Below are 14,962 nucleotides of genomic sequence, written 5' to 3' on the forward strand. Positions count from 1 at the left end.
TTCGGGATGAACAGCCGTCGCTTGGTAGGCCAAGGCCCTTCAAGGGCTGTCGTGCCATGGGGTCTGCTTTGGTCTTTTTAAGGGGTAATATTGCGATATTAGTTTAGTAAACACCGGAAAGTTTTTAGTGTCTATTTAAGTTTATTTCGGATAAAAAGTTTCAGAACGAAGATAAGATAAGGATATGAGTAAGAAAGTAACTGTTAGTGTGAAAGATATTGAGAAGCAGACGAGTATGGCAGAATGTAAGACCAAATTAACATTAATAGAATTCTGCACCAATCATCCAACAGTTTTCAATAGCCTAAAGAAAGGCTTACGAATAGAGAAGTAGGTTCGAACTCATAATTTCCCGAATGCAAGCTCACGTGGTGGTTAATGGATATATTTAAGAAAAAGGAATTGGGAGAGAGAAGCACGTTTGAGTAAAATCAATGCTACAGGCTCATATATTGAGAGTTTCTGGGTTAGGGTTAAATATCTGGGTAGGGAATATAAAGCAAAAATACGAAGAGAGAATGAATCCCATACAATTGTACAATATTTAAATAAGAATTTTTTCTGTGTTATGAAAAATAGTCAGCCTCTGTGGTGTAGTGGTTAGTGTGATTATCTCAAACCCCCCGGAGGCCCGGGTTCGTTTCCCGGCTCTGCCACAACATTAGAAAAGTGGTACGAGGGCTGGGGTCCATTCAGTCTCGGGAGATAAACTGAGTAGAAGGAGTTCAATTCTCTCCTCAGCCATCCTCGAAGTGGTTTTCCGTAGTTTCCCACTTCTCCTTCAGGCAAATGCCGGGATGGTATCTAACTTATGGCCATGACCGCTTCCTTCCCTCTTCCTTGTCTATCCCTTCCGTTCTTCCAATACCCCGCAAGGCTCCTGTTCAGCATAGCAGGTAAGGCCGCCTGGGCGAGTTACTCGTCCTTCTCCCCAGTTGTATCCCCGATCCCAAAGTCTCACGCTTCAGGACATTGCCCTTGAGGTGGTAGAGGTCGGATCCTTCGCTGAGCCTTAAAAACCAACCCTGGAGGGCAGACAGATTAAAGAAGAAAGATTATGAAAAATAGATATGTGGTAAAAGGAAATACGAGAGAACAAGACAAGCACTAACATAATCAATGATGGGTAGGATACAGGTTTGTCCTAGAATATACAACATTGTGTAACATCCAGGAGAAAATGAGAAAAACGACGTAATAATTAGTAGAAGAGGCAATACACACTATTGGGTTTATGTATAATTTAACGCAGTAATAGGTAAAATAACTGTAACAAGGAAAATTCAAATGTATGTACTAAACATGGATTGTAATAAAAGAGTATTCTCATCCCAGTTTCAGATAATACTGAAATATGGGACTGAAGTAGTCTGTTCTATTTGAGTTCATATTTCGAGGGTTTTTAGGTGTGTATTTGCATGCACATAAGTGATTTAATGTGCATATAATTCTCACTACTAGTGACTTCTAGTGAAACCATGTATCTTATATAGCTTGTAGATCTCTTTGGTCCGCTTTTACTATTGGGTGACTACAATTCAGAATAATTATAAAATCTAGTCACGATCTTTATGAAAACATTTGTTGAGTTTGATGCAAATTCAGCTCTTTGTGCTCGTTACTGAGTGGGATAACATTAATATGCGTGGGTGGAAAGTTGGGAGAAGCTGGCGTTGTTTAGCGCTTGCGTAGTTGAATAATTGTTTATGGAATCGGCACAAAACGATTGCCAGAGTTAGCGGGGAGAGAATAAGATTGATTATAATGTGTAAGTGGATGAATAAAGAGTATTGTGACACTATATCTTGTAGTAGTAGTAGTAAGTGATGATAATTCCGAAAGGAAGTAACCACAATTTAAAGGAAGAACCTTAGCACATTAACCGCGAAACAGGTCGATTGACGTTTATTTCTTCACCTTCTGATAGCCCCAAGCATGTCTAAAGACGTTTTAGAACACTGATTCAGTTGTATATTTTTACATTTCCCATTGATGGCATTCAAATTCAGAGAAACTGACTACATCTCAAATGAAGCCTTGATTCATCAGTTTATGTGCTTTATTTCCGTAGTTTAAAATAATTATATAATTTTCCATATATCTCTATAGTCTCACTCTGTAGCTTGAGAATATCAGCCTGATACTTGGATTTTACATATCGGATAGGACAAATAACGGCCCATGTCGGCTTCAGTTTAATTTGTGTCTCCTTTTCTCTTATAGATGTCTCTCCAGAGGAAGAAGTAAAGCCCTACGAACGGCTTATATTTCCCTGGTGTGGCCCACACTACTCTATGAACTTCCTTCTTGGCACCCAACGACAACGGAAAATATGAGAATGCGCCGAGCAGAACATATAATAAACAAACACATCCCTCTAAACACAGCCAGGTCATTGCCATCAGTGAACTCGTTATGTAAACAAATATAGGCCTACGTAGCTTTCTTTAAGACATGTCTGATGGACAACACATATCTCTCCCCTTTCCACCGTCTGCATCTTAATTACCCCTATGTTAAGAGAGGCCAAGGAGTTACCCTTACCCCCCACCCACCCACCAAAACAACATCATATTTAAACTGATTTTACGCACGGTCTGCGCTCGTCTCAGCAAACTTCTACCACCTTCCTCCATGCAGTAAAGAAAATGTATGTGTAAATAGAACCCCATATGTCAAGTACATCATCACATCATCATCTGTTTACCCTCCAGGGTCGGCTTTTCCCTCGGACACAGCGAGGGATCCCACCTCTACCGCCTCAAGGGCAGTGTCCTGGAACTTCAGACTCTTGGTCGGGGATACAACTGGGGAGAATGACCAGTACCTCGCCCAGGTGGCCTCACTTGCTATGCTGAACAGGGGCCTTGTGGAGGGATGGGAAGATTGGAAGGGATAGGCAAGGAAGAGGGAAGGAAGCGGCCGTGGCCTTATGTTAGGTACCATCCCGGCATTCGCCTGGAGGAGAAGTGGGAAACCACGGAAAACCAATTCCAGGATGGCTGAGGTGGGAATCGAACCCACCTCTACTCAGTTGACCTCCCGAGGCTGAGTGTACCCCGTTCCAGCCCTCATACCACTTTTCAAATTTCATGGCAGAGCCGGGAATCGAAGCCGGGCCTCCGGGGGTGGCAGCTAATCACGCTAACCACTACACCACAGAGGCGGACATGTCAAGTACATAACTTACATAAATTAGAATGTAAATAATGATGTGTGCGAGTACAGTTGAATGTGGGTGAATGTGTTTGAATGCAGGTGTGGGAGCGGTTGTGAATGAGTATGAGCTCGGAAGAGTGTGTATACAGGGGTATGAGAGAGGGAATGAATGACTGGGTCCTTTTAATATGTATAGCATGAATCAAGATTATTATTCTAAGAATGCAGTGTTTGGAGTGTAAATTTAAAGTTGTCTATACATTTGTAAATATTCACCAGAGATTATGTATACATTTCCATTTATTTAGGAACAACCTCCTATGTTTACAGGCTGCCACTAAGAACAAGGTAAAGCATATCAAATTTTTCTATACATTTCTATTAATTGAAGAAATTCCTAAATTATAAAGAAACAGCATAATTAGTGCGGTATTTCAGTGCTATAGAGGTGGTGTCTCAGGGTCTTGATGGAACCTCAGAGGACGAAAGTTACAATTTCGGGGATAAGTTGGAAGCGCTTCCACGTGGCGACAAAGTGGCGAGGTACGATACCACGAGCTCCAACCATTATCCATATTATTGCAATTTCCTGAAGGTGGTATTTAGATTTGTAGTAAGGGATAGTAGGTTTGCATTTTTTTAATCTTTCCTACATTGACCTCCTCTGGCTGACCGCTATGATGCTCGAAACTGACAGTCAGATCTAAGATGAATCCCTGAGAACTGTTGTCTTTAAATGCTATCATTTCAGTTCTCTGCGAACTACCGTTTATGGCCAGTCCGCGTACCTCCTCATGTAGGCCTACATTGAAACCCTTCTTTCTCAGTGCCTTGGCAATGAAGGATCACATCTGGTGGTGCCGCGTGTTTCCTAGGAGCACCCCGCGTCTGCAGAATCCCAGGCCATGACCAAGAGTTTCTTTCCCTCCGCGACAATGCCGACAGAGTTTGTTGTCCAGGGACGTGCCTGGCGCCGAACGCACCGCAGAAATATTAGCAGTCATCCTTATAGCCTCTCTCCACTCGTTACAAGACAGTCCGGTATCATCTCGCACCCAAGTGTTTGTTGGTGTGAAAGTTGTACTCCGAGTCCTTTTTGCAGTAGTGAACACCAGGAGGTGAATTCACGTTCTCGTAGCTCTTGACGGATCTTCTGAGTATCGTACAGGCCGTTCATGGAGGTTATTTTCCGGGTATCGGCGTTTGTTAATTTGAGAAGATCTATACATTCCCCACTCTCCACGTGAGAATCTCCCGAAAAAACAGCGACTGGATTTTTGGTCTGAAACAAGATGTTGCAGGCATTAATAAATGTAGGTAGACTTCTCACAAGGTTTTAAAAAGAGGGAGACCTTTGTATTTCATTTCAGTATACAGCATTCCATCTTCAGTATCCTTCGGCAACTGCAATATTTCCTTCGTTGCACTTGTAATCACTTTATCGCTATCGGATAAAAATTTATAAGCGATTGCCTTGAAACTGCGTGTCAGGAAGAGATATGAAATGAAATGGCGTATGGCTTTTAGCGCCGGAAGTGTCCGAGGACAAGTTCGGCTCGCCAGATGCAGGTCTTTTGATTTGACACTCGTAGGCGATCTGCGCGTCGTGATGAGGATGAAACGATGATGAAGGCGACACATACACCCAGCCCCCGTTCCAGCGAAATTAACCAATGATGGTTAAAATTCCAGACCCTGCCGGGAATCCAACCCGGGACCCCTGTGACCAAAGGCCAGCACGCTAACCATTTAGCCATAGAGTCGGACAGGAAAGGATATATCAAGATGGGACAGATTGAAGAATTCAGAACTATGAGGTTTTGGTCTTCCTTAAGAAGGGCGACGATGTCAGAAGTTAGAGCTTATTGTGAAGATCTTTCATTACGGCAGTCGGGTCGAACACTAGTATATCACCGAAGGTAGTTCCAAGGTAACGAATTTGTTTGTCCTCTGCAATTAAGTCATTCCTACAGTCTTCCTCCACGGACATCGACCTTTGCTTCAACTCTCCTCCGATTACACTTCTGAGGAATGATATCAAGTCCAATTTCTTCAAACCTCCTGCAGGCTTGTCGAGTAAGATCTAAAGCTGTTTCTTGGTTCTTCTCGACGATGACGGTGTCGTCAGCAAAGCCTATTACGGTTATAGGTGGTAGTTCGTGTGACTCCGTAATGCCGCGAGAGACTATCATCGCTTAGCTCGTCTAAGATGTGATCCACAGCTAGGTTACGGAGGGCTGTTGATAACAGAGATCCCTGCATCACACTTCTCTTTATAAATAATGTATTGCAACCAATGGCCATACACACAATGATTAGGTTACATAGGTAATTAAATTCCATAGAGTATCAATGTGCACAGTCATTGTCAGGTACTCACTAGCAGTCATAGTGGGGATCGACTTCCGTTCCGTTTGTAGGACCTCTATAAAACTCCTCTGGAACTCCTTTAGGTTAAATCCTGTCTTGGGTCACGCAGCGTTACACATAGCGGAGGTAGGCCCATTAGTTGTTCTATTTGTGGGAGTGCATTTGAACGGTCGTTTCTCTTAGGAGACACATTGTTAATCATAATGATAGAAGGCTATTCCAATGTCTCACGTGTGGGGTGGCGAGAGAGATAGATGGCTTAAGTGCGTTTGCTGATCATACTGGGAGACGACTATTCTAGCGTTCAGCTTTTTAAGCATGTCCGTACAGTGGTCGTCTGTTCATATGTTCCATCTGTGAGAGGACATTTAGGGCTGAGCTCTACCTCAGACACATATTGTAACGCACAGTCATGAGAGGCCATTTGCTTGTCTAATTCGCGACACCGTATTGAGATAGCACACAGTGATGATAAGTCTTCTGTCTGTCTAATTTGCAATACTCTGTTCTTTTTTTACTCTGCAATGTATCGAAAAACTTCTCTTTATGAGTATAGGTTTTGTTCTACCCTTCTGCGTTTTGATATGAGTGACGTTCCCAGTCTGAAGTTTGGAAATTACGTCCCCGAGATTTGAAGGCGTTCCTTCGGACTATACGGTTATTAGAGGGTGGCTGTGACCGATATTGTCAAATATCTTTCGAATGTCCAAAAATTTACCGCGATGTCTTCTTTCCTCTGTTAAGCAGATTTTAACAATGCACCGAGAATGGGAGTATTTATAACGGTGCCTGGAGTTGAACAAAATCCTCGCTGGTGTCATTATAATGGATGCACTCACGTGATTAATTAAATCAATAGTAACAATAATAACAGCATCAAAGGAAAATGGAGATGTGGATTATTATGAAACATGGTATTTAAGTTCAGGATAAAGGCACGTAGGATCTTAGCCATATATTTTCCAGAAACGTTCACCAAAGAGAGTTTGCCTCATAAAACTGGGCGTCATCGCTTTAAGTTGGTTTTGCACGAAAATTGCTCATGACAAAACGTATTTAGAATATTACTCATAATTTTTTTCTATATATTTTCGATACATTGGAGAGTAAAAGAAACCAAAAAACCAAACACTATGGCTCAATAACTCCTGAAGGGCCTTGGCCTACCAAGCGACCGCTGCTCAGCCCGAAAGCCTAGAGACCAGGTAGCGTGTGGTCAGCACGACGAATCCTCTCGGCCGTTATTCTTGCCTTTCTAGAACGGGGTTTCTATCTCACCGTCAGATAGTTCCTCAGTTCTCACGTAGACTGAGTGGACCTCTAACCCTCACATCCAGGTAAAGAATCCCTGGCTCGGCCGGGATTCGAACCCAGTGCCTTTGGGTAAGGCACACTACCCATACACCACGGGGTTGGCCTCCCCATGAGTAAAGGGTTCTTTTATCCGCCTTAATAATAATAATTTCGTGAGGCTATTACTAGCCGAGTGCAGCCCTTGTAAGGCAGACCCTTCGATGAGGGTGGGCGGCATATGCCATGTGTAGGTAACTGCGTGTTATTGTGGAGGAGGATAGTGTTATGTGTGGTGTGTGAGTTGCAGGAATGTTGGGGACAGCACAAACACCCAGGCCCGGGCCACTGGAATTAACCAATGAAGGTTAAAATCTCCGACCCGGCCGGGAATCGAACCCGGGACCCTCAGAACCGGAGGGCAGTACGCTTACCATTCAGTCAACGAGTCGGACATCCGCCTTAATATGGCAGTGGTGCTAAAACTCCAAACTCTTACATATTAAAGTTGCAGGTAGAAAACTGGTTATTTGAAAATATAGAGTAACGCTTTCTTGTCTATAGCATAGTTTACTTCGCGATTCTGATTTTGCTCTTATATAAAGAGGAAAATATTTGCACAGGTACATGTTCTCAGTGATCTCCATGAAATATCTAATATTTCCTAACCCGTCAGCGTCAGCTATGACTCATCAGAATATTGGCATTTGTCCATGAGGAAGAATAATATAGTGAGACTGAGATTGGCGTAAGGTTCGTAAAAAAGGAATTACGTAAAATACATATTGTCAGTAATGTTAGGTGTTACATTCTTTATACATTCTTAAAACGAATTGAAGACCATGGTTCCATTTGTCCAAAGATGACTTTTTTTACAATTTGCTTAACGTCCCACCGACAAAGATAGGTCTTATCGCATCCAAGGGATAGGAAGGGGCTAGGAGTGGAAGGGAAGCGACCGTGGCCTTATTGTACAGCCCCAAACATTTGCCTGGTGCGGAAATGGGAAACCATAGAAAATTATCTAGAGGGCTGGCGACAGTTGGATTCGAACTCACAACACCCGAATGCAAGCTGACTGCTACGTTACCCAAACCGCGCAGCCACATGCTCAGTGTAGAATATTATTTGCAGATCAATGACTAATAAATATAACAAAGCACATATGAAATGTTTTCAGGAGTTAGCAACTTTCATGAACTGATATTTTTGTTTATTTATCAACGGAGCGATTTTAACTTTATCACCAATTTATTGACCATTCAATGTAATTCTCAGAAATAAAACTCTTTAATTGTTCTTAAGAGGCAAATTTCTTATTAATAACTTACTGTTCATAAATGTGGCACTTCGCCAATTTCTAGTGATAAGTATCCAATTTTGAATATAACATCTTCAGTATAGTGAGATTGCAGGCACGGCTCTCTTCTTAAGAAATAATTTCTACATTTTAGTGGTAAGTATTGCACAAATCTGTAAAAGGCGGAAACATTATCCTAATCCTGGTCATAAACGAACTCGTGTTTAAATATTGTGTTCAGCTTCTCGGTACCCATGACTGTTTAACAACGGAGATGCCTATGCCACTTGACTGAGTAAGGAGAATCATAGACGTGGTCATATTAGCTACCATCTTGTTGATCTGAGATATAATAGTCGAAATACGAATTTCTGTTCATATCATCTTATTCAACTGCAACAAAAAGACTCCAGCCAACTTACGTAATGTTTTGTTTTGGAAAACTTCCAATTTTTTAGTGGAGTTTTATGAATATAGCACCAAGCCTCAAAACCATACAACAGACTGGGAGTAAATGTTACTCACATTATATATGCCGTAGATGAAAGGATTGTAGCAGCTGTTGCTCATTGCTAGCCAGTCACAACAGAACCAGATTATGTTAATGTAGCGATACCTGAAAAGAGAACAAAATAATTGAGATCATTGATATCCGATGAGACATAATTTAACAATATATTATTAATGGTGCTAAATTAAATTCGGAAAAGTTTTCCATTTTTGATACTTGTTTTAATATAACCTAAAATCTCTTCAGTCTGTGGAACACAAAGGTTAAATATAAATTTTATACTACAAGATGCCTGTAAAAACACATTATTAAACAAGGGATAAAAATACACACTATTAAATAAAGAATGGCATGTTTCGTTCTTAAAAGAACATCACCAGATCTTATAAAGTCATACTCAAATATTTAGAAATAATATTTATTTAGGAATTTTAGAAGGGTTGACAGTGAGGTTAGCAGAGCGTAAACGAGTCAAAACTTCAGTGAGATGAGGATGTGAGATTCAAATTGAGGACTGTAAATTAAAAGGTCATCAATATACGGATAAAGAAATTTAAATTTTATATCAGCAAACAAATGATCAACCGGACGTTGCACGATTTGAGAGCCTAAATTAAGGCCAAAAGGCACCTTAGTAAATTGGTATAAGCCAGTAGGTGTAATGAAAGCAGTTAATTTACGACTAGCAGGGTCGAGATATTTGATGAAATGTATATTTGAAATCGTACGCAGTTTAGGGACTGGATACGCATCATAGACAATTTTACGGTTCAACTTACGGTAATCCACTACCAAACGTGGGGAACCGTCAGGGTTATCAATGATAAAGGCAGGTGAAGCATAATTTGATGTTGACAGTTCAATAGTAGAGTCTGCCAACAATTTATCAATGACTTGGTGCATAGTCTTTAAACGAAGAGGATTTAAATGATATGGGAGGAACGAACAGGAATAGAATCAGTAAGATCGATATGGGCATTATAGTTTGAAACAGTACCAAGCTTAGAAGTAATTACATCAGGGAATGTATGTAGTAACCGATTAATAGAATCGGTGTGACTAGAAGTACAATAAATATTTTGTTGAGATGTACAATAATTTGTAGAAATGGGATAATCAGAACAGTTTATTAGGGGTATCTTAGGATTTGGTTGAAAGTGAAAGGAAAGAGAAGAAGTAGGAGAATTATATATTAAGCTAGTATGATGAAAAAGATCAAAACCAAGAATAATGGGAAGTGGTAGGTCTTGAATCCTCTGGAATGTATAAGGCCAAGAAAACTGATTTATCTTTAGATTAAGTTGCATTTTTTCATATGTTTCTAGAACATGTTTAGAAATAGATGTACAGTGTAGCGTAGAAACACGAGGTGTTAAGGTTGGAAATATTTGTTTGAGATCATTGAGAAAGTAAATACTAATTAAGGAAACTGAAGCTACAGAAACTAAAAGACCAATAGTAGGAACGTTATTTAATTGAACAAGAATATAAGATGTACGGGGTGGTTGTATGGAAGTAGTCTAAAACTGTCGAGTAAAGGCTGGCAGATTTAACCCAAATTGCCGTCCACTGCTTGATGACGGGGGTAGGAGTTTCCCTGGCGTGGTGTAGGGCAATTCTTCGCAATATGACCCATTCCGTTACAGCGAAAGCATTTAATCGAAGTGCGACCCATGCGATTGGGGGTAGGGAGATGTGAAATTTGACGGGGAGGTTTATAGGATGAATGTGGGGGGGGGGGCAGAAATATTCATATTAGAATTTGGTGGAGGCACAGCAGAATAATATGAGAGATTACTGCATGTATTAAGAGTATCTGCCTGAGCAATGTTATACAATTGAGCAATAGAGGTTGGGGTGAAAAGGGATTGATTAAATGCTTAAAAGATGGTGAAGCATAAAATTGGATTATTGAAATAAGTTCTCGGGGATGGTCAGCAATAGCCAGAACGTCACTATAAGTAACGATTGAATCCAAATAATCATGGGTGGATTCATCAGGGCGTTGCTGTCGTCTAATTAACTCATAACTGAGATTGAAACGAGCTTCATATGGTAAAAATGATTATGTAGTACAGTGCGAAATTGAATTCAATTTGGAATTTTATTCATATGGTCTAACCAAAAACTACTTAAATGAGAAGATGATTTTGGATAGAGAAGACTAATAAGTTTGCTGAAAGAGGGCTAATTCAGTTATTAGAAACCTTCTAATATGAAATAACCAATTAACTAATGACCGGGTGTCTGTAGCGGCAAGTTGGGGTACTTGGATAAGCGACTGTTTAATAATATGGAAATTAATGATTTAAAGTAGTAACAGAAGATGAAGGTTCAATTAAAGACTGAGATGGAGGCAACAGTTTCTGATTTTGAGACGGCAAATGGTCGTTACGCTGTCGTGGACGAGTCACAGGAAGGTCTTTATGATTGTCGGGTGGTAAATCCGAGAATTTTCCAATAGGATCCTCATTTTGTGGAGTAGAAGTAGGTTTTACTTGGTCTTTAGTAGGAACGTCAAAGTAAGGTGGCATAGATGATTCTGAAGTAGTAGGACTGTGCCCGTTTATGTGCATCGCAGGTAAAGTAAGATTTTCACGTATTTAATCTTGAACAGGTAAGTTCATGTCTAAGAAGGGAAAAGAATCCGAAAAGGTGGCCATAGTGAACAATAAATGAAATGTAAAGTAACCTAACCTCAAATTCTTTCGTACGTAAAAGAATGAAATATTTTGTTACCATCGACGTACAAAACTGAATTGAATGTTCTGCTGCCAATAATTGAGGTGTATGGTAAGATTAGATATGTCATAGAGGAGGATACGATAAAATAGGCGGATAGTTGCAGGAATAAAGGAAGGGGTGGAAGGATATAGGTAATATAGGGTCGTTTGATATCAGAGGGGATCCGTGAACGTACAAAGAAATAATGAAATGTTTCAACGATCATTAAATTTAATGGAACACTATGCCCTTTTTTAAACAGAAAATAAGGACTTTAAGAACAGTTTGAAATATAATATACATACGACTAATAAATAACCACACAGGGAGGATAAATGCGATCAAAGAATAGGTAATAAGAGGTAATGATCGAAAGGCTAACACATCTTTAAAGAAAATTTACATTTTAAACATTTAATAATAACAATGATAGAATAATAAGGTCTAGGTACCTGAAAACACGAAAGATCGATAACCAGAGGGGTAAAGTTTTCTTCTTCAAATAATAAAAGAGAAATGACCATTTAAATACTCACAATGAATAAATAACGGAGAATTAGGGAATTTACTGTAAGATCCAAACATGTTCAAAAGAGAAATATCACACACTGTTTATAGGAGTAGGCATGGCACAACAGTCCAGGCAACTTGACCATACACAATACAGATGTTCGAACAGTTAAAAAAAAAGAAGATCGGAGCTCGTAAGTTCGGCGCATCGGCACGACAGGCAAAGTGATTAGAGTTTTATAAAATGCATTTTGGTTGAAGGCACAAACCGAAGATTAAGGAAAAATAAAGGAGAGCAGAAAACTTTACCAGTCCATGGATTAGGGTCCCCAGGATCATCTAACACTTCAGGAAAAGTAACACTGTAGAAGTAAACTTTGTAAGAAAGAATAGAACTGGGAAGAACCAACTTACCCAGAAAGTTAAAATGTCTCTCCACCTACCTGGGGCAATGTAGAATCTTCTGGTAGAATGAAGTAAAGAGCCGTCATGTGGACGGAGTGGAAAATAGATTCCAGTCCCGAGCTGATCCGATGCACACTGACCAAGAATGAAGTGAGGGCCGAAAATTTATAGTGGGCAAAGTTAGACGTAAACAGACGTAATGGTAGGGGAGTGAGGGGAAAGAGACCCAGAAAGTTCAAGAACATACGAGTAGGTGATGACGCATGTAGCGTAAGTAGAAGTGTAGAGATCGGGGGAAGAAAGTAAGGTTAGAAATATGTGCCTAGGTGTATTGATGGCGGAAGGTAAGAGAACATTACAATTATTAACCAAAGAATGGCATGTTTCGTTCTTAGAAGAAGATCACAGATCTCATCAAGTCATACTCAAATATTTAGAAACAATATTTATGTTTATCTTTGTTTAATATTTAGGAACTTAATAATGTCCTGCTTTATCTCCCTCCAGCTAGATTTATCTACGAATTATTTCAAGATAATCACATCAAGTAAGTCCCATTGACGCTAGGATAGGGAGGCGGTTAAGGACAACTCTTGAGGCTGCCAACGATGGGGATCGAACTCACTATAATTTTATTGTACGCTATGCCTTTATACCCTTAGACGGCTAGAGAGATGTACTAACAACAAAGGGGGTTTGAATTATGAACGAAGTAATAGAAAGATGAACAGTCAACAAGGCAACGAGTTGATCTGAAAGTATTGGACGATATAAAGCTGAACTCCATGTTGTGATTGTCTTGAAATAATATCTAGACAACTTATTCACGAATTATTCACGTAAGTATACAAATTTACGCCGGCCCCGTGGTGTAGGGGTAGCGTGCCTGCTTCTTACCCGGAGGCCCCGGGTTCGATTCCCGGCCAGGTCAGGGACTTTTACCTGGACCTGAGGGCTGGTTCAAGGTCCACTCAGCCTGCGTGATTAGAATTGAGGAGCTATCTGATGGTGAGATGGCGGCCCAGGTCCAGAAAGCCAAGAACAACGGCCGAGATGATTCGTCGTCTGACCACACGACACCTCGTAATCTGCAGGCCTTCGGACTGAGCCGCAGTCGCTTGGCAGGCCAAGGCCCTTCAAGGGATGTAGTGCCAAGTGGTTTGGTTTGGTTTTTTATACAAATTTACTACCGTACGTAAAACACTATGGAGTGGCTCGGAGTTCGAATTGTCTCAGTTGGTTATTTGAACGTTCATTCAAACAGCTTACGGCCTTTGACAGACACCGCGATACGAGATGATGATCTATTTAAACAACGACGAAAACGTCAGTACAGCTCTCACACTTCTCCATCCTTATTCAGGAATTAATTGTACTGGACTGTAATAACTAACTTAAGTTAACGAAGCTGTGCACTACGTTTCAATCATGGAGACGAAAAAATAATTCAGACATTTCCAAACACTGAGGGAACCATTAGCGGGAAGTATTTCTTTTTAAGAAACAACATAATTTCTAAATTTTCGTGATAGTTATTGTATAAATCTGGAAAAGGCGAAAATTATGATCCTAATCCAGGTCATAAATCAGCCAGGTGTCTCGATGTTTAAATCTTGTTTTCGGATTCTTGGTTCCTATGACTTGTTTAGGAATGGAGATACACGTGCCAGTTTTAGTGAAAACGTGAGGAGTGTAAACAAAGAGCAGTTCCTAGAATATGGTACAGGTGTCAATCCCCTCTTACTGTCCATAAGGAAAATAGTCCATTTTCCATTTTGATTACGTCGCACGCATTGCGAGTGTTCGTGTAAACACATACTTTCACACTGCACACGAGTGATCGTCTGACAAATAACCATTACACTGGCAGAAAGACACTATCTCGCTGGTTGTATGTGTCTATGACACACACACACAGAGTGTTGTGATTCATTCAGCTACTATGCCCTTCAAACAGGAGTGTCGTTTTTAATCACAAATAGGTCGCTTGCCCTTGCGAATTAAGTTACTCACAGCACACTGTACAGCTGCGCGTGTTCTTACCTACTGTGCTTCCTTAGGAGGCCCTACACCTTTGAACATAGGAAAGCGGGGTATATGAAACACTTTTTCCACAGTAATGGAAATGGATACTAAAAGGAAATTTTGTACGACAAACACAATGAAAATCCAGTCATTAGACCAGGTCAGGACTGGAATGAAGCCCCATCTAGCGGTGAGGATGTGAAATGTGCTGGCTGCCGAGGCTTGTCGCACTCCTTTGGGGCAATGATAAATGACTGACAGATGAAATGAAATGTTAATGGAGAGTGTTGCTGGAATGATATATGACAGGGAAAACCGGAGTACCTGGAGAAAAGCCTGTCCCGCCTCCTCTTTGTCCAGCACAAATCTCACATGGAGTGACCGGGATTTGAACCATGGTGTCCAACGGTGAGCCACGGAGGCTTTATGACAAACACAATATTCCTTAATGATATGCCTACATATTTAGAAATCATATAAACCTACGCAATTATATATATCACTAATTATTCAAAATGGCCGTGTATCACGGCACTACTTTGCCGTTTCCCTGAAAATTTTCAAACACATGAATATTTTTCTACGATTCTTTTTTATGATTACTAATGTTTTAGCTACAAAATGTGTCAGTGAAGTTCATCGAATAAAACTTTTTTTATTAAGTTATT

The 14,962-nt window shown here is 40.4% G+C and overlaps 1 protein-coding gene across 1 annotated transcript in view; it reads right to left on the minus strand.

Annotated features, from left to right (window-relative positions):
- Positions 1-14,962, minus strand: part of LOC136871094 (RYamide receptor) — a 312,167-nt gene that overhangs the window by 12,399 nt on the left and 284,806 nt on the right. The window contains exon 8 of the mRNA XM_068227140.1: positions 8,645-8,735. Coding sequence (XP_068083241.1) covers positions 8,645-8,735 — 91 coding nt within the window. The remainder of the gene's footprint in view (positions 1-8,644; positions 8,736-14,962) is intronic.

Source organism: Anabrus simplex, chromosome 1 (assembly GCF_040414725.1).
Source record: "Anabrus simplex isolate iqAnaSimp1 chromosome 1, ASM4041472v1, whole genome shotgun sequence".
NCBI classification, from domain to species: domain Eukaryota; kingdom Metazoa; phylum Arthropoda; class Insecta; order Orthoptera; family Tettigoniidae; genus Anabrus; species Anabrus simplex.